The sequence below is a fragment of the Ochlerotatus camptorhynchus genome, unplaced genomic scaffold (assembly GCF_037179485.1).
Source record: "Ochlerotatus camptorhynchus isolate MF236.1 unplaced genomic scaffold, CSIRO-AGI_Acam_v1.1 ptg000040l, whole genome shotgun sequence".
NCBI classification, from domain to species: Eukaryota; Metazoa; Arthropoda; class Insecta; order Diptera; family Culicidae; genus Ochlerotatus; species Ochlerotatus camptorhynchus.
In genome coordinates this window covers 756,568-776,845 of record NW_027040531.1, presented here as the reverse complement: position 1 = coordinate 776,845, position 20,278 = coordinate 756,568, and the positions used below count along the sequence as shown (strand labels likewise).

At 36.1% G+C, this 20,278-nt stretch overlaps 1 protein-coding gene and 1 non-coding gene across 4 annotated transcripts in view; one reads left to right on the top strand and one right to left on the bottom strand.

Annotated features, from left to right (window-relative positions):
- Nucleotides 1-20,278, top strand: part of LOC135713066 (forkhead box protein L2-like) — a 71,802-nt gene that overhangs the window by 19,552 nt on the left and 31,972 nt on the right. For all 3 annotated transcript variants that reach the window (XM_065236178.1, XM_065236168.1, XM_065236182.1), the window contains one exon: nucleotides 3,692-3,771. In XM_065236178.1, the coding sequence (XP_065092250.1) occupies nucleotides 3,692-3,771 (80 nt within the window). The remainder of the gene's footprint in view (nucleotides 1-3,691; nucleotides 3,772-20,278) is intronic.
- TRNAD-GUC (transfer RNA aspartic acid (anticodon GUC)) lies at nucleotides 10,343-10,414 on the bottom strand. The gene has a single exon. It is a non-coding gene; the product is annotated as a tRNA-Asp (tRNA).

Sequence of the window (20,278 nt, the reverse complement as noted above, 5' to 3'; positions counted from 1 at the left end):
AGTTAAGACAAATCGTCGATTGAAGTGATTGTTCACAACTGCAGATACGTCGATTTGAATAGTTACGCTCGATTTATCATATCATAAGTTACGTAGCTACATATTTACTTAGATCCAAGATTAGTAGCGATACCGGTTAAGTAATCTGACAATGAAAATACAGCATAGTTTTGAACTATATCTTCAAATCAATCGCATCTATGTATAAAAAAATTACACATTTGTTGTAATATATTCTTACACACATATTGCAATTGTCAAAGAAGAAAAGGTTTTCCTCAAAGAACAGCTCATGAAATAAAGAATGGTGAATTCTGTGTTTTTTTTTCATTCAGTAACAAAAAACATACCTGCTGCTTCCAGGATTTCCTCCCTTACTTTTCGATACAACGATTATGTTTTTGTTGTCATTAGAATGACAACTAGCGGAACCGTCTGCTGATGTGAGGGAGCGATACTTCCGTGAACAGTGACGAGTTGCCGAAACAAATAATGAACTGTGGAAAACGTACCATCTGCAACCCAAGACGTCGCAAGTTTTCATGAGTCCAAAAAATTAAGGCTCTTCCATTATTGTCACCGATGTCAGCAATCAATAGACGGTCCCCATTTTCATCCTTCTAGAATTCATCGGGTATTTTATGCCTAACGTCCATTGTGCCTAATGTCCTTTGTGCCTAACGCCCTTTATGTCTATCGTACATTATGCCTAACATCCGTATGCCTAACATCCGTATGCCTAACATCCGTATGCCTAACGACCGTATGCCTAACGACCGTATGCCTAACGTCGTGTACCCTGCCTCAACAGTACCCGTATCGAATGTTTCGTCAAATATGGCTACGATTTTGGAAACGATTTGAGTGGTTCGATGATTTTTCTTTTTTTTTTGTTCTTTCAAACATTTCACTAACCGTGATCCGTTTGCCAAGTTACTGGAATAAGTCACAGGATCGTGCGTCGATAACCGAAATTATTTATGCTGATCGAAGCTGAGCCATATATTTGAAGGACTTTCGCACAATCTGCATTCAGACAGCACTTTGTAGTGTCATAGCTTCAAGTCGAACGTGTTTATCAAGAAGTTGACAAAACATCCTCGAATTCGGAATTTTCAACACTCTTTTGCTAAATGATTTTATAAGCAACATATCGCCAAAACGAAACGAATTTTATTATGGAACTATATTCTCATTCATTTCATCAGATATTCTTAATAGTTATGTTGTGTTAAAACATGGTTGTTTATACATGTGGTTTATGAAATGAATAAACACTTAGTGTAAATACTTTCCTAAAAAAAAAAAAACAAATCGTATCGGGACAATGCTAAATATGATTCGTATTGGTAATTTTGGCTTCTTCTTCTCTGTGTCACGTTTTTCGTCTGGTTTCCGCTATAGTACAGTACCATCATCTGGTCCATGGATGTTGCGAAATCTTAAAGTGAAAAACGCATATTAAATTATAAAAAATCCATTGGTAACTAGTTAGAATTCTCACCCAATTATCTATCCAGTAACGCTTCAAACATCGAAGCCCACCTGTAATTTGCCATCCTAGCCACGATATCCTAGCCTAATGTGACCCTAATGAAGAGCTTGCCCTTTTCATACTCCTACAGCTTATCGTTAGGTTTGGTTTTAAACCATATTCTCGAAAACTTTTTCAAAGGGACGTATCAGCTTTTGTAAACAATGCATTTGATCGTCGATTGGGCGTGACTGGTAGCTCGCATACGCTTACTAACATCACTAGCAGGTAGGGGAAAATTTCCCCTATCTGATGGTAGTGTTAGCATGCGTGGGCGAGCTACTAGTTACGCCAAATCGACGATCAAATGCATTGTTTACAAAAGCTGATAAGTCCCTTTGAAAAAGTTATCGAGATATTGTTAATTTTATACGCGACGAAAAGTAACAAATCGACAAAGCATACAACAACAAACAACTGCTCTAGAATCCGGTCACTATGATGGTAATAAGGCAAGAATCTGATTATTAAAAAAACTTAAAAATACTTAAGGATACTTATGAGATATTTAAAAATATTTTATTGATATTAGAATTAAAGTCTTGAGTTTCGTACCCCTAGCATTACGGTCGTTGCCTGCGTTGGAGTTAAAGGTTATTGTATGCCCCTAAAGTTCAGCTAATTTCAAGCAACTTTATTTAAAAAAAAACTTTTTTGCTATTTCTTGAATTGGGTTGTTTAGGGGTATTGAGGTAAATATATATTCGATATCTGCATTTAAAATGGAATCGAAATCCAAAATTTCATCAATTTTAGTACACAGGAAATATTTTAAATAAATGCGATTATATAAATGCAAAAATCACCATATTAGCGCCCCTTGGTAGGACTTTGCATGGGAGCGAGCTGTCAACGAATAGATTTAGTGTCAACGATTAAAAATTTAAATCTTGATCAATCCTTTAAATTTGTCGAACCTCTTAACGGAATCCCTTTAGGAAGAGCTTTGAGTGGGTTGGTTTATTTCCTTGAGGTGTTGAGTACTTGGCACTGATGAAGTCTGCAAGTAGTAGACAAAATACGCGTATCTGTCAAAAGATAAGCAATTATAACGGAATTTAAAGGAAATAAACCAACCCACTCAAAGCTCTTCTTAAATTTTGATTTAAAAATCGAGATGAATGTCTACGGGATCAATAAAAATGTCGTGTTCTCAGAAAACGAAGCTCTATCAGATAATGTATAAAAATCGGTATATTTTTCAAAGTAAAACAACCCAATTGACCGATTTTGAGAAATTTTCCTAAGTTTCTCTAAAAAACAGTTTTTTTTTTAATTTTTTTTTTAATTTCTAATATTTCAGCAAAGTTGTCTTCAGATAACTTTTAGAACTTTTGAAGGCGCTTTCAAAAGGCGCCGTGCAAAACAGGACGATACGGTTTGCCGTTCAAGATTATTGACGTTTTTCTAATAAAAATATACACTTTTTAAATGTAAATATTTTCTATGGTTGACGCAAACATAAAAAAAAACTATTTATGCAAAAAGTTGCAAAAAGAAGTTTTTTTCAACACGAGTTGTAGTAGATAATTACGACTAGTGTTTTAAAAATCGAATATTGCAACGAATTGCATACACAATTCTTTGCACTTAAAAGGGTGTCGAAAAGTAGTACTTGCCTACATTTCAGTTGCTATGTACATTTGCATGAAACTTTGCATTATTGTTTGTTATGATCAATCATTAGTAATAGAAATAAGTTAATTTTGTCACAAACAATGAACAATGAATTATCGGCTCCGTAAAGCTAACGCTGAACCTTTCAAATACATGAACTAAATAAAAAATCAATCATTTGCATTTGTGTTAAAATCCTGCCATTTTGAATCTTGCAACACAATTAAAAATTAACCAAAATTAACACAATTATCCAAAGTTCTAGAACAACAACTTTTGTATAAAGAGAGAGAGAGAGAAGGATTAGTAATTTCCATTTACTTCCACTACCTTATTTGCTTATCCTTGACAGATACGCGTATTTCGCCTACAATATGCACACTTCTTCAGTGTCTTATACTACTTGTAGTGGAATTCAATGGAAATTACTAATCCATCTCTCTCTCTCTTTACACAAAAGTTGTTGTTCTACAATTTTGGACAATTGTGTTAATTTTTTAGCGTACCCATAAGCTTAATCAGTGCCATTTTTCTTTCCAGTGTTGGCGCCAACGGCCGCCAACAACGACATGGCGCCTCCCGACGGGCCCATGCAGTACGATACAAAATGGTCCAACATGGTAAGTACCGCCTACGAAATACCAAACTTATCATCCATTCTTCGTCCTAAACACACTTGCCCAACTGGCGTAATGCCAAATCATAAATTGTTACCCACACACGGCCCGTTGCTAGGCGTGAATCAGAAACTGTAGAAAGCATCCCATAGTTTACAGTTGCACAAGTCAAACAATACCATCGCAGCACGGTCAGGATTAATCACCTCTTAGCTTCTGCTTGGTGGCAATAAGCTTTGTCTAGTATTCTTACATCACCATCCCCTTCTTCAACCTGTCGTCGTCTTTGTCCGGCGATCTTCGACCTCTCTTGAAACGACTCATATCTTGACGACTTTTTTTTTTGTTTCTATTAAAACCATCAGAATTTTGTTTGTTTATTTACTTTAATTTGTGTTCACATTTGAACTCAAAACAAACAAACAAAAATTACAAACATTCTGTTGGCACCACCCAGCAGCGTTGTGTTGGCACTCACACCAACGGTGTAAATATTGTTATTTACGTGATTTTTTGTATGTTCTCACTCTCTTACACTTACCCTCATCATGTTTTTCTGAGCTTCCGCGGAAGCAATTGAATTGGCTCTAATTTCCGTATTGATGAGTCTTTGCATGGCTAAATGACCCGGAGGGAAAACTGGCACTAATTGAAGTGTTGATTTCCGGAATAGCTAGGGGGAGTGTCTGTTCATACATCTCCTATTACAGATGATATCGGGCAGCCGAGGAATGACAACACAGGACGGCGATGGGGTTAATTAGCTTGTTGAAATTCCAGACGGGTGCTCCCGGGCCCCGATCGTGTCCAATTAGAGTGAACTCGTGCACCGTTCCTAGTGTTGAATCAGTTTGACAAACAAATCGACGACAATCACCAAACTGCGTCAACCTGGTGAACAGTTTAAAGTGAATTTAAGCACCAAACTGATAGGCTTTGGATCTCAAAACCCAGCTAAAGGCGAAGATGAACCTGTGTCGAAAGCGGTGTGCAATCCCCGATGAAGCCCTATGTATAAAAATAAAAAGTCATCTAAATTACCGGTTCTAATCCCCACAAGACAACATACCACAGTAGCGCGGCTACGTAAATTTAAGATTCCCTGTGGCATATAGCTAGGGCTGGGTTTGAGACAAACTTTTTAGATCGACGCATCTAACAACTTTATTTTGCGTACGCGTGATGATGAGGACGCCGCAGTCAGAGGGAAGCTTAGTAGATGGCGAGCGGGGTATCCCCTCGAGGTGGATCACCAGCGGCTGTCATTTCAAGTGTGATCTCTACGGTTGACTGGCTTTTGTAATCAGGAAGGAAACAATGTCGACGTGTTGAGTGAAGCTATAAATATTAGTTTTTTGTGTGTTGTTTATTCATCTAATTCATGCACACCAATTAGGAAAGATTCTGCCACTACGATAGACAAACGATTTGCCGAACTGGATTTTAAAAGTATGTTTTACAAAGTTTAAATGTGTGATCCATTTGTTTTAAACAACATGACTTCTTAAGACTTGCATCCAGTTTCTTCAAATGTTTTGTCCGTTTTCGATGAAATTGTGAAAAGTTAATTGCGTTGAAAATTGTGATGAATTTCTATGGAAGATGTGGCAGATTTGAACAATTTCATTCGAAGTTGTGGCCAATTTATGTTGCAAATTTGGCTAATTTTGTTAAAAACTATTAACAATTCCTTTAAAAGTTTGGCGTTGCAATAAAAGCTGTGAGCGATCTTGATTAAGTTAAATGTATCCATCTCAATAACATCCCACGAAACGCGGGTTAATCACCACTTCGTGGTGCGTTACGGTGTAAGATCTACCACACCGAACGCTGGCCCTGAGATCATCTTGTTGACAGTTACGATGCTCAGTTTTTTGCATGCATGTTTCGAATAACTGAGATTGGAAACAAGAAAAGATGTGGAGCAAGGTTCTGATGCATAGTCAAATATCAGTATCACAGCTTTTTAAAGAAAGAGAAAAGGATTAGTAGTTTACATTTAATTCCACTACCTTGATTTCTTATCCTTGAGAGATACGCATATTTCGTCTACAATGTGTCGACTTCTTCAGTGTCTTGTATACTAATCGAGTATTAGCATAATACACTGAAGAGGTCTGCAGATTGTAGACAAAATACGCATATTTGTAAAGGATATTAAATTAAGGATGGATGGACATTACTAATCCTTCCCGCCTTGTTTTTATCGCTAAGGACACCTATTTTGATTGATGAGAGGGTACTTCTTTGGAGAGGTCCTAGAGCTCTTCAATCAATATGGATCATTACAATTAATTATATGATTTGAATAGTAGCTATACTGAAGATCCTAGAGATGTCGCCCCTTCAGTGGTAGGAAAATCTTTTTTGCAGTATGGAGAAAATCAGAAAATCCACGATTTGTGACTAAACATGCTTTCACAGAAGGAAACAAATAAACGAGTGTTTACCTTATCACCATAGTAATGTACTCGGGCAATTTTTGTGCATCTAAAACTGCCCATAAAGACGATAATGAATAAAAACTGAAAATTTTCATGCATTTCCAAATGGTTTCCTACCATTCCCATACATTCGAAAGTGACTGGCCCTCTGGATGTGGATGATAAAAAACAACAAAACATGATTAATTGAATGAGAATTTTGTGAAGGCCCACGCAAATTAGATCCGGATCGGAATTTACGTCAACGCAACGCAAACGGATCTAATGTGGGTGGCCCTTGAGAAGAGCAAGTATAAACTGTATCGAAAACGAATACCTCATTACGGTTTTATAGTTATGAGGTACAAAGATATGTACTAAAAAAGGTCACGGACATATTACATGAGATCAATATGTTGGTAACTGTACAACATCAATTAAATTAGAAAATATTTCAGGTGCTTACAAAAGCTGTATCCATTTTCGTTGACATTGGTAAAAAGTTACGATCAGTTTTGTTAGAAGCTGTGGAAGTTGGGGTAAACTTCAACTTAACGTCTTACCATTTTCAAATGTGATGTGCAAGTTTTTGATTTTGTTATAACTTAGGACTGATGCGAGGATGTACAATAGACTGATGCAAAACTTGAAATTTTCGCTCCACTGTGCTCAAACGGTTCCAAATTGGGTCCTTCTTAGCCTTCCAAAATTTGAATTACTTTAGTAAGAAACTGACTAGGCACAAACCATTTCAAGTTTAAATGGGAATTACTATGGGAAAACTTATGTTTACGTTTATATCTATCTAACAATGCACCACATCACTGTACTTTTAAAAATGATAGCAGTGCAAATTTTCTCAGCTACAACTTTGTTAAAAACTACTTTTCAATCAAATGCACGGAACAAAAGCTATGAATTATTCAAGTCACTGATGTCTTATGATTATGCTCCTTCAACTGTTCAGCTGGCAACATTGGTGTTTCTGGTGAGAAGAATAGAGCACAAATATCATGGCTACTATGTCACACTGCAGAATACAGTGTTGCTAACAGAACAGCTGCTTGATCATATCATAAGATTATTAATCTCTTAAACAATTAATAACTATTTATTTATTTATTTATTTATTTAATAGACATTTGGCTGAAAAACGATATTGCGAAAAGTTGTAGTTTAGAAACATTCCCGTAAGAATAGTTATAAGTTGGGTTTTCTCATAGTAATTTCCATATAAACTTCGAATGATTTGTGCCAAGTCAGTTTCTTACCAAATGAGTTTAAATTTTGGGAGGCTAATCAGGACCTGATTTGAATCTGTTTGAGCACTGTGGAGCGAAAATTTCAAATTTTGCATCAGTCTAATGTACAAATATGACGGCAGTACAAATATTTCCAATTTTATAGCAAATGTTGTCTTCGTTCGTTAGAAGCTGTGCTATTCTATTCGATTCATGACCAATTTTGTTTGAAGGTGTGTCCGATTTATATGGTAACCACCATTTTTTAAACTATTACATAGGGAGAACGGCTTCGGACCCCTCATGATCCTATTCCAAGCATGAGGTAAACAATAATTTACAACGCTCATTTTTTTTTTGCAGTAGTATGTTTCACATGCCCCGTAACGTTGGTTGAACACTTCTATTCTAGTTTGAAGTGGTTAAGACTAGGGTTCTGATGCTTGGCCATTATCTGTGACATTCCTGTGAATCCAATTTTGACTGACAAAGGGGCGCACCTTTGGAGGGTGTTTCAACACTCCGAAGGGTATCGGATCTTTGCGATAAATTCAAGAATGACAACTGTAAAAAATATCGAATACTTCATCATTTTTCAATAGTGATGGAGTAATACGACATGCACTAAACTAGGGACACGGGATTTACTAAAATAGATCAAATTACTGGTCGCAGAGGTGTTAGGTCCCGAACAGAGAAAAAAAAAGTTTCACATCATAGTGAATCTTTTGGATAGATTTCTGATTCATTTTATATAGAAAAACCCCATGCTTGGAATAGGGTCTCGGGAGAGCTGAAGCTATACTATATTTGTTTAAAAAATAACACCGTCGTTAACAGTTGTGACCAGTTATGTCGTTTGTAAGGCCATTATTGCGAAGTTTTCCAAACAACTGTTGCTGTTTTTTCCTTTCAACCTTTTGTAATTTGACCTTTCGTCCTTTCGATCTTTCGTCTTTTCGACCTTTGGTCGCAGATTTGATCCTTTTGAAGAATGAATCTATGACAAAAAGACGAAAGACAAAAGATCAAAATTTGCTAGTGTACGAATCGCGGACACTATTGCGACTTACCGCATGGAATTGCTTGCCCATATTTTTAAATAGTTGAACATGTTACAAACACTTGTCAATGTGTTTTTCCTAGTTTTGGCAGCAATCCCTAAATATGCACAGAAACTTTGCAAATTTCATGCGTGGGTTAGGGATCGATTTCAGTTAATTTAATAGATTCATCCGTTCCACGAACTATCGTCATTTAAGGACGATCAATTTGAGTTTGAGTTTTTCCGAACACTGTCCCTGTGGAAGATACTAATCCAGGATCGAAACGCTGGGTAGGAGAAAAACGCTTCGTTAGCTCATTCTTAAGACTGCCTAGCAATTCCATCCAATTCTAAGTACATCATAACAGCCAGACCGTCCTAAAGTTAATATTAAAATCTCTTTAATAAAGCTTAAAAAAAAAAAACCTAAAGTTAATATGTTACTACATTTTATGCAGTGGCACACTTAGAAAGTATTTATTCACAATGTAACGTAAACTTTAAAATTCAATTGTGACACTTCGAAATAGATCTCGATTTTGAAAATTAATTGAAGCATATTTGCATGTTGCCAATATCGGCAATCACACTGTACTCTCAATTCTACAGTCTTTACTAGAACAAATAAAACAACCTCTACCTCTCACAGTACAGCTACATTCCGTAATTCAAAGTATTTTAAAATATTTTTGCAACCAATCTTCCACCTACAAGTCAACTCTCCGATAATGGATCTAATAAATCTAAGTTTACTGCTGCACGCATTTCCCTATAGAAACCTCTAATTTAGCGGCTACTTGCCAGAGAGAGGTTAAACCTCTCATCCATCTACAACGCTACATTCACAAACATCCGAATGATTGAACAACAAAATTCTTTATTTCTGTATTTACTAACCGAAATTACATTTGAGTGCTTCGCGGAACAAACTCATAAATAAACTCACTCCACCCGCGTTGCACGGCTCAGCAACCTAGTACAAAACTCCCATTCGGACCGAGTCCAAATCTCGATCCGACCGAGACGTGCCGAGCCGAGGGATGAGCTCAGGAAGGAAAATAAATAAGTAGTTTAGGCTGTACAACAATTCAAATTTATTATAACTCGCGTCCATCGCAGCTCGGGAACGGTCAAATTCGTCACATCCAAGCGCAGAAATCGAATCACACAGGATGAAATTGAAACAGTTCATTCATGAGATTCGGTTGAGTTATTTAAAATAAATAAAATTTTGGAAATGATTTATGAACCTCCTCCGTCGGCGTAACACGCATTCACGGGGCCAAATGGGCCAGTAAGCAAATTCTCCCAACAAAACACACTCCTTTTCATTCGTCTGCCTAATGACCGCCGGTCGACGCCAAGAGCACGAGATTTAATTCGAAAATAAAACAACCATAAAGCTAAACAACAACAAAACTGACTATAAAATCAAAATGTTTATACGAAAAACGCACCCAGCAGCAAGCTCGATTGTTCCTCCCAGCATCCCATTAGTCAAACCACCAATGAACGAACAGGGGGCACAATCGTTTCCAAACCACAAAACCCAAGTTCCAGACCTCTGTCATTGCCGTCTTTAGTCTATAATGGTTTAAGCACCAGCACGTGGAATGACGATTTTCCAATCTCATGGAATTTTTATGGAGCTGGGAGATTATCATAAATCAAGTGTAAAATTTTGGTTGGCATGGCCGAGCGACGGGTGGAAAATGCTACCAACCAACCACCACCTGTTTTCCGTGGTATGATTGGTAGCTTCACGAACGCACAACAACCCACACTGACGAAATAGTGTTGTTTGACCTGAATTTGTCACGTGGTTTGGAAACAAGAAAATACGGATGAAAACTGGAAAAAAAGTACTCCCCGACGGGGAATCGAACCCCGGTCTCCCGCGTGACAGGCGGGGATACTGACCACTATACTATCGAGGAATTGATAGCGAAGGGTGGAAAAAAGGGCTATAAAAGCTTGCTTTTCGTCGGCTGTACCTGTGCTGCTGGAATGGAAAGAATGAACGAGAGCATTCTCAGCACATGCGCTTATTTGGATTCTCTTCTCTCTGGTCGAATGAACGGCAGCAGCGGGTTTAATTTTGGAATGAACCTGGAGCCGGGAGAGCGGAAGATTGTCGCATGTGCGAGAGTTTAGCATTAGGGCGGCGGCACGTGTAGAAATGGAAGGGGTTTGTATCTTACATGACCAGCGAACTGAAGACACATTCTACCAGGATATCAACGTTTTGAATGTTTTTGTACTGCAACTGAAAAAGTTAAAAGTATTCCTGAAATATTATTGCAGATTTGGAAAGTGCGTTAAATTTCCTTTAAGAATTGTTGATTTGAGTTGCACAAAATGTGAGTGACAATGTTGCGTGACGTTACGACGTTTTGCACTTCTCAACTACACTGCTCAACAACTATTCACCAAAAAGTTTTGTGCTACTCAAGTCAATTCTTAAAGGAAATTTAACGCACTTTGTTACACAGTTATGTAAAAGGTTGTATTGGCTAGCAGAAGCAACATCGAACGCACCGATAGAAATGTTAATCCAGCCGAGCTATTAACAAAAGAGAAAAGCGATTAAGAGAATCGATCCTTGCAGTTAGGTCTGAATCTGAGCGGTAGAAATACCTATAATACGAGCAAAATCTTAATACCTACAAGGCCGATATGGATATGATTGCGAAGGACATGTGAGGACACTTACCTCGATTAGTCTTTTAACAGACCAAATGTGTTTGCAAAAGGTTCCATTAAACAGAGCCTGGATATCTAGGAACTTACTATTAAAAAAAATAGCTTGATTATCCTCAGTGGGAAATTCATACAAATTCAATGTGATATTGCTCGGTTCGTGTGCCATTAATATAAAAGTAACAATAATTATACAAAATTAAATAATTGAGATAAACTACCTAACGTAACCTACTACTACCTTACAATTTAAGGTTAACAATCGTGTGTAGTTTGAGGCTTCGTATATATAGGCTATGCATGCGTTTGGTTAGGTAAATATTTTCACAATTCAGCGCATTGCTGTATATTAGGGGATTGATAAACTTCGATCAAATTAATTCAATAAATTGGAGATAAGCTTATGGGAATTAAAAGAATTTTTTGTCATGATCCATTGGATGGCAATTTTAGATCGTCATTCCGTCTCCACCTCCGTGGACAATCATCCATATAAATCTTAAAAAATGTTATGATCTTTGGTTTGGACAATCGCCAAACCCGCTCTCCACGTGGTGTATGGCTCAAGATCTCCGCATGTAATTCTAGAAACCTGCATAGATGTATTCCTGAAGTTTTGTTAAATTTTCCCGGTTTTTTATTATGGATAACGATACTCTTAACTCATTAAAGGATTTATATGGAAGATTCTCATAAATTTTCTTTGAAACCACTTTCCTTCAAAGAGTTCTTTGAAGAATTAATCTAAAATAAATATGAGAATCTCTCTCGGATTTTCTTAAAATTATCTTCTTAACAGTTCAGAAATCAATTTTAAATGATGCTTCCAAGAATTCACTGAAGCTTCCGTTTAAAATTCGCTTGAATTCTCCATACAATTTTCATGCAATTTACCTTAGAAAAGTTGCTCATGATTACCTATATTCTCTTAGAAATTACATTGGAATCATACCTTAAACATCTTTTCAGAATTTCAATGAAAGTGTTCCCTCAAAATTCGATTCCATTGGAACTCTTTTCAAAATTTACTTCTTAGTTCTACTTATTTATAGAATTACACCCGATTCTTGTTTTGACATATTTTTGTTTGATTAGATTCTGATCTTTTGAAACCAGTTGCTTTCAATTATGGTCAGTGATGGAAAAATTTACGAAAACTCACTATGACTCGCGAACTTTTCCCTTAGGTAACTTGATGAAATATCGCGATCTTTTCCAACACTGATTTTGGTGTCATTTGAAGACCGTGGGAGGAAAAATACGACCATGCAAAAAGGTTAGAATTTCCCGAGAATTATTTTGGAACTATCCTCAGAATTCAATACCCTAGAACTGAATTGTATTATTCATTAAAAATGTCATGAATCCTTTTGACAAACATGGAGCTTTCCTCCGAACAACCAAAAAAAATCAACTCTGTACTCTCCTTCAAATTCACCTGGTGTTCTTCTCACAATTAATTGAGTGTTCAATTACTACAATTGACTTGAAGTTTTAGTCAAAACTTTCTTTTTTTCCAAAACTCCCTTGAAGTTTTTGTTTCGAAACTACTTTGCTACCTAGAACTAATTCATCTTGATCAATATTCTTTTAAAAGTTCTGTATCTTGAAAACCTAGTCCAAGCCAAAGGGGCTTGAAATTTTGAAAAGGCTCAAATTTTTTTTAAGGCTATTTTTTTGTGAGAGACTATGAACTTTATTTGTCTTGATATGTCATCGAAATTCACGGGCTTTTCCCTGATTTTTGCCAGTGATCTCGGCCGAATTTTTTTTTTCCGATTTATGAAAATCTGCTTTCAATGTAGTTCTGAGGAATTCCAGATACTATGTGAAACCTAGTAGAATTCCAAGTAAACTTTGAATAGAATCCAAAGGTAATTTTAATAAAAATTCAAACGAATTTCTGAAGTTTATTCCTAAGGAATTCTGAAAAGAACTCCAAGGAAATTTGAAGAAGAATTCCAAAGATATACTGAGGATAGTTTCAAGAAGTTTGAGGAAGAAAAATTACCCGGAGCACAATTACATGGGAATTTTTGGAGAATACTTCGGGAGTATGCTAAACGGAGGATTACAATTAAATCTGAAAATAATTCCAGGAAAACTTCAAAGGAACTCGGAAAACAATTCCAGGAGACTTCTGACTTGAATGCCAAATAATTTTTTATTGAGAAATCTATGGAATTTGTTACTTCACTACAAGCTAATTCTTAGGAAAGGGAAGGAAATTCTGCGAATATTTCCAAAGGATTTCTTACTGAGGAGCATTTTAAGGTAATTCCGAGGAAAACTACGTGAGCATTGAATTAGAAGGTTGATTTCAACGAAATTTAAAGGAACATTTCAAGGGAATTGCAATCATGTTCCGGTGATAATTTTCAAATAATTCAAATGTGAGTTCCAAGAGAATTGCGAGGAGCATTTCAAAGAATTTATGGGAGTCCTGAGCAAAACTTAAATGGAATTCCTAGAAAAATTCCGTAGGAATTTTTTGAGAATACAAAGTGAATGTTGAAGAGAACTCCAGAGAAATCTCCATGGAATTCCTAGGTAATACTGCATAAATTATTAATAATTTGAAGAACATTCCGGATTGAATTCAAGGAGTGTTCTGCAGATGATTTTCAAGAGTATTATGCAGCAAATTATAAGAAAATACCAGAAAGAGATATAAGATGAACTCTGAGGGTATTCTGAGATGATTCAAGCAAATAATTGAGAAAATACTGAAGAAATCCTGTAAATATAAGGGTATCAGGATGATTCCAACATAGAATTTATTTCGAGATATTGGACAAAAGAAAGATTCACGATCCAGGATTTGGAAAAAAAATTAATAAATTTTGAGATTTAATGTTTAGAAAATGTTATGATCCTGGATTAAGAAAAATCAAGGCAAAATTAGTTTTTTTTAATAATCCGGACATGAAGAAATTTTCAAGATTCTGGAACGTCCAAATAGTCAGAACAAATATCTAAGTGTTTAAAATCTTAAAAACATAACTATGTAAGGAAGCTCATCAAAATTTATTTAAGTCTAGGCTAATAAGCATTCAGCCTAATGACCGGACATCCCGATAGTGGCAATAGTGACCAGAACCTGTGATATCTCGGCAAATTAAATCAGGGTGTCGACTACCTGAAAAAAAACCTGGAAAATCAGGAATTCAACTAAGCACTTGTCTTGTCTAAACCCAGCTTTAAGAGAAGATAATGATTTTTTTTCTGAATACTTCTAGTTCTTGTTCCTTATTGTGTTCTTAACAGCTTGATTAGCTCAGAGAACTAACTAAATAAGAATTTATGATCTTGCTTGAGAGATTTTGTTTTTTTGATTGCTGGGATGAGCACTTTTATGATTCAATAATGATTCAAAGATACGTAGATACCATTGCTTTGACCGCATAGAGTGGCTGTATTAAGTATTCTAGGTCTTCATTGTAAACCTGGTTAGCTCGTAAAATTAGCTTCACAGTAATGTTTTAGTATGGTAATGTTGCTGCTATTGCAATTTGGGTGGAATTAGCTTACAGAATTTTGGAGATGAAAGCGTTGTTTTTACTATTTCCCACCGGAGGAATCCGCTCGTGAATTAGCTTTTGGTTAAGCTTATTATCCGGACTAATTTTCTTACGGAACAGGGTCTCAAAATGTGCTCGAGGCAAAAAAAATATAATGGGATTAAAAACAAGTGTTTCACATGTGAAATGCAGAGTGACCAGTGACCCGGGTAAACGGGAAAAAACTGGAATTTGAAGTCACCGGGAAAATCCCATGAATTTAGTTGACAAATCTGGAAAAATATACCTCGTCCTCTCTTCGAAAACAATAAGATTCCAAGACCCTTTTACTGGTCTAGATTTTCAGAATAACTACAGTCACACTTTGCAAATTTGGGCAGATTTTAGAATGAATTCTAGAGATAACACCAAGGTGTTTCAAAGAATATTTTCTAGGTTGCTTTAGGAAAATCTCTAGGAGAGCTTTTAACAGATCACCCAAGAGTGAAGAGGATTCCAGGATTCTTGAAAAATACCAATGAACGCAAATTCCAAAATAATTAGGCGAAAATCTATAAGGATAGTCCGAGTATAATTCCAAGCGCATTTCGAAAGGAATTTCTAAAGAATGTTAATGGGATTTCCATGCAGTTTTCAGAAGAATGTAGAGGAGAACTCCGAGATAACTCTGAGCAAAATTTGAAGACAATTCTCGGCGGGAGAATTTCCCCTGCCAGATGGTGTTTTCAATTGTTGGTCTGAAGTAAATTCTACGGAGAATTTCAAGCAAATTAAAAAAAAATGAAGCTCCAGTGAGTTCTTAGAAAAAGTATAAAATTCGAAGAAAGGATGAATTTTAAGAATTTTTTGGAGTGTTCTACAGAGAATTTCTGTACTATTATAAAAATAATTTCAAGGGATTCCAAGACAGAATTTCAAATTTATTTTAGAAGAATTCTGGAGAGATCTATAAATGGAAATTAATCTAAAGGGAAGGCTTGAGAACAATCACATAAAAGAGCGACATTTTCATACACAAATTGTGAAGACTTCGGTGCTGTCTTAGAAATTATCCATTTAACTTTCGGCTTCATCGCTTTCAGTTTTGTGCTTAATTAAAATACTTAAACCGCGATAATTTCCAAAATTCCGGGAGAAAAACGAAAAAATTGCTAATCGAGATTTGCTGGTCCCCATGAAGATGATTTGGAGATTTGGATGAATTTAATCCCCTAGGGTAGAATGTGGATCCTTCCCGCTTTTGGCAACACGAGATTTATGCCATTTTTGCATTCTATAAAATGTATGGAACGCTTTATTGCCAAAACCGGGTAGGCACTGCACCTGGATTTTTTTTTAAATTACTGGAAAATCAGGGAATATCAGGGAATTTTGGTTTCTTCGTTGAGTCGTAAGTTTCATGAACTGGCAGCCGTATTGCGTTTTTTGTGTATATTGGCCTAATATTATAAATTAATTATTCCGAACTTCCATTAATGGATCCTTGAACCATTTTAAGAATTCATATGAGTAGATAAGGTCAGATATTCCAGTAAATGGAGTATTTCGGTATTGTTCTTGAAATTATAGACAATCCATAAAAAATCTTCAGTTTTTTCTATAAGTCGATCATTATATAAGTCGATGGTCCCTTTAATATAGAGTTATGGAATGTTGACTATATATATATACATATTTATATATACCGTAAAACAGGGTAACATTGATAGTTTTTTTTTAAGTATATTCTAAATATGTTTTACAGCAATTATTTTTTTTTCAAATTTTATTTTTTTTAAACAAGTACTGAGGATCCTTGAGTCGATTCGTTAGTAATATGCTTGATGGAAATTAAATCATTTGCACTATTTTTTTAGTTTTGAGACAGAACATCATTATTTTGATTTGGGGTTACTTTGATAATCCTCGGTGAATGTAGAAGAAAATGCGCGCAACTCAAATAATTTAGTTCTTGAAATATGCAACTTTGAATGAGTATATAATCAGAAAACATCATCAGTAATAAGAACACAACATTTAATTTGTGATGGCTATATTAGAAATACCTACACGCTAACTTGAAAGTACCCATTAATGGTTGAAAAAGACCCATTTTGAAGAAAAGTGGCTTAACTCATTAAATGAGTAAAATTTTTACCCATTAATGAGTATCTGTTACCCATTAATGAGTAATTGTTAATCATTAATGGGTAACAGATACTCATTAATGGGTAAAATTGTTTAATCATTAATGAGTTAAGCCACTTTTCTTCAAAATTGGTCTTTTTTTACTCATTAATGAGTACTTTCAAGTTAGCGTGTACATTTCATAAGTGATGATTTAAGTGCTTTTTCAAACAGGCGATAAGCAAGAAAATTGAATTTTAATATTTTTGTAAAATATGTAACACATACAATATAAAAACTTTATACCATATCAACGGAAACGCCCTAAGCTACAATGTGGAACCCGTAATCCTTATTTTACTTATAACACTTATGAATGGCGAATCAAAGTTAGTCCGGAGAATAGAAAAACTAATTAAGTGATGCTGCTTTCACAATTTTCAGCGGCAGTATACGAGTGCACTATTAAAATGCACTTATTTTGCGAACAAATTACTTTAATTGAATCGAGTTATACCTACAACATTAAACAAATCAAGGGCTACTCAATAGAAAATTAATATACACAATTTAATTTGATTTTAGATTTTTAGTTGTGTACATAGATTTTAACTTTTCTACCATCCAACCAGCAACCAGATTTTAAAAAAAATGCTTCATTTGCAAAATAAAAGCAAAATAAGGTTGGACTCGTATACCTCCCCGTGAAAATTTTTGAAATCATCATCACTTTCGTTGCTCTTCTACACAGAAAAAAATCAATTTTGACAAAAACTGACACCAAGCTGCTTTTACTGCATTTGTTTATTTTTGTGGCCTTAAAAATTACATGTGATTTTCGACATGATTGAATGTAATATTAAAATTTATTTATTGCCATGGAGCATGGGGGATAACTTTGATTCGCCAATTGCATTGGCATTCTTTCTAGAAACCGCCTAGGCATAGGTTGCCAAGGCAGTTTTTTTTGAATCCACTCCTATCTTGTCCTAGACCCTCTCTACTCCGCATGCATAGCTGATTGACCCAATATCCTAAACGAGGTCACGCTGATTTTCGTTTATGACGATCTGAATAATCTAATCTAATCTAATCTAACACCAAAACAGCCAGTTCTTGAAAGCATCCTGGAAAATGATGGATATACCTCCATCATTTTTCTTGTCTATTTGATATATGTTTAACATCAAAGATGCGTCACACATATCAAAACGGCCAGGCCTACTGTGCAGCATTTAAGGGGCAAGATGATTCAGAATACATCGGGCCTGTTTAAATCGAAGACTTAAACACGATGCTTCAGAATCCAATGAATGGAAGAAACGTGGACATCTCGTACCGTACGTTCCGATTTTGGTAATTATATGCTTGGTTGATCGTTGGAAGCATCAAAGCTAGAAAGGTTAAGTGATGCTCCATTTTCTTCTGACGGTTGGGACATGAGCACTAACTGTTGTCATAGCCTTTTATGGCTTATGGCTATAGCGCCATTACTCGCTTTCTGAAAAGAGAAGAGGGAAAGGAAAAAGAGAAGGACAAAGGGAAAAGGAGTATGTAAACTCTATGAATATAACCAATACTTTTGAATTGAAATATACAATATAGAAATGTATAACGGCGGTGGTCACTACCCGGGTCTTGTCACCTTTATTAAGTCATGAAAAGTAACAAAGAACTAGAAAATAGTGATTCTCCAGTTTGAAGTTCTAACGACTAGGGTTCGGTGGTGGATCTTATACCAGTATCGGACCACAAAAAGGTGATCTCCTAACGTTACTGGTTTTAAAAGATAACAATTTACAAAATGGAACGAACTCACCACTGAAGGCTGCCTGACATGTGTTGATGTAGAAGTCCAAATTGTAGACGAAGCTTCACGAAGATCAACATGAACTACTCCGGTTTATGGTAGTTGAGCGGAATGTCTTCCCTCGATTTGAGATAAGAAATGATCGGATGTATGTAGTCGATTTTTGATTCACACTTTCAAAAAACTTATTTTACACGTGACGGAATCCATCTTTGACATAAAAGATGAGACGTAAACAAACATGTCATGTAATATTACGTACTCCGACACTGAAAACTTCGATGCTCAACGAAAAGTACGTTTAATTGAGCTATATTTCGCGTCTGTTATGACACAAATTTATGTCAAAACTGTCGCTCGTATATGTCGCTCGCAGAGGACCTAAATTAACATTAATTTTCTAAGTGTATGTGCATTGGCAAGCCTTTTCGACGCCAATTGTCAGGTTCAGCGTTGCGACTCAACGCTGAGGGAATGATGGAACTAATGATGGGACGCCTCATGGTGGTTCTACTTGTCTTCGGAACAGCTTCTCAGAGGGAAATAGCTGGGAGGTAGCACTAGATACAATGATATGCAGCTCTCGCAGGACTTCTTCTGTCTTAATGAACTCGCGGACAAACTAGAAATTGTCTCCTGGGCCTGGTTTTGGCCAGATCAGCAACCGATTATAGATAAAAAAAAATCCACGAAAAAAAGTCACGTTCGATCACACACGCAGTCTAACCCTTAACCGTGGCCACATGATCAACCTCAAACATGGATTCACGGAAACAAAGTACAAACTGACAAAAAAAAAACGATAAAAAAAGAACAATCTCACCAAGTCTGCAACAAAACGCTATGCCACTTTTCATCGCAGCAATCCTAATTGTAGATGATCCACTTCTTGACAGGAACCAACATTCACCATTCCGGTTCATCTGTCTGAAATTCCCCCAGTAGTGTTCTCCTTTGATAGGTTCAGCGATCCGCCACACCTCCATCATAATATTGGGAAGTCACGAGTTTGTTTGAGGCTCCACATGTGGAAATGTGGAACCAGCCTGGACAAAAATCACAACAGATCCATCCAATTTGAGTATCACTGCTCAGACTACATGGTTCAGATTTACACTTCACAAACTTCAGGTCTCTATTTGCTTGACTTCTAGTTGTAGAGCCAAAGTCTTGATATCCTAAAAAAATTCACTCGAGCTTAGACAGCAAAAATAAACGTCTCGTTTATGACGTCCTGAATAAGGTTACAAACTGAAGGAACTTACTTCTTTAATGAATTTTTCACGATTCACGCAAAAACGAGCGCTAAACGGTTGACAAAAAAAAAACGATTGCTTGGCATCTGATATGAATGAATAAAAGACGACTTCAGAGAGAAGTCGTGGAATGCGATGTTTATATTTACAGCATTTTCTTATATTGAGCCGTTTGGTTGTTTTTTTCTCGTCTAAGCAGCGATTTACCAATTTTTCAGAAAAGGTCGTCGAAAATTGAGCATCGGATCAGCAGGTTGAACCGAGTTCAAGTTCAAACCGGGTTCATTGAAACGCAAAACCTGACCAACTAGAATAAAATTCCACGTATTCATACACAGGTAATAAATCTCTCCGAGGCGTCATTTTACGGCTCGTCGTTTACAAATAATATACTCGCTCAGTTCAGCA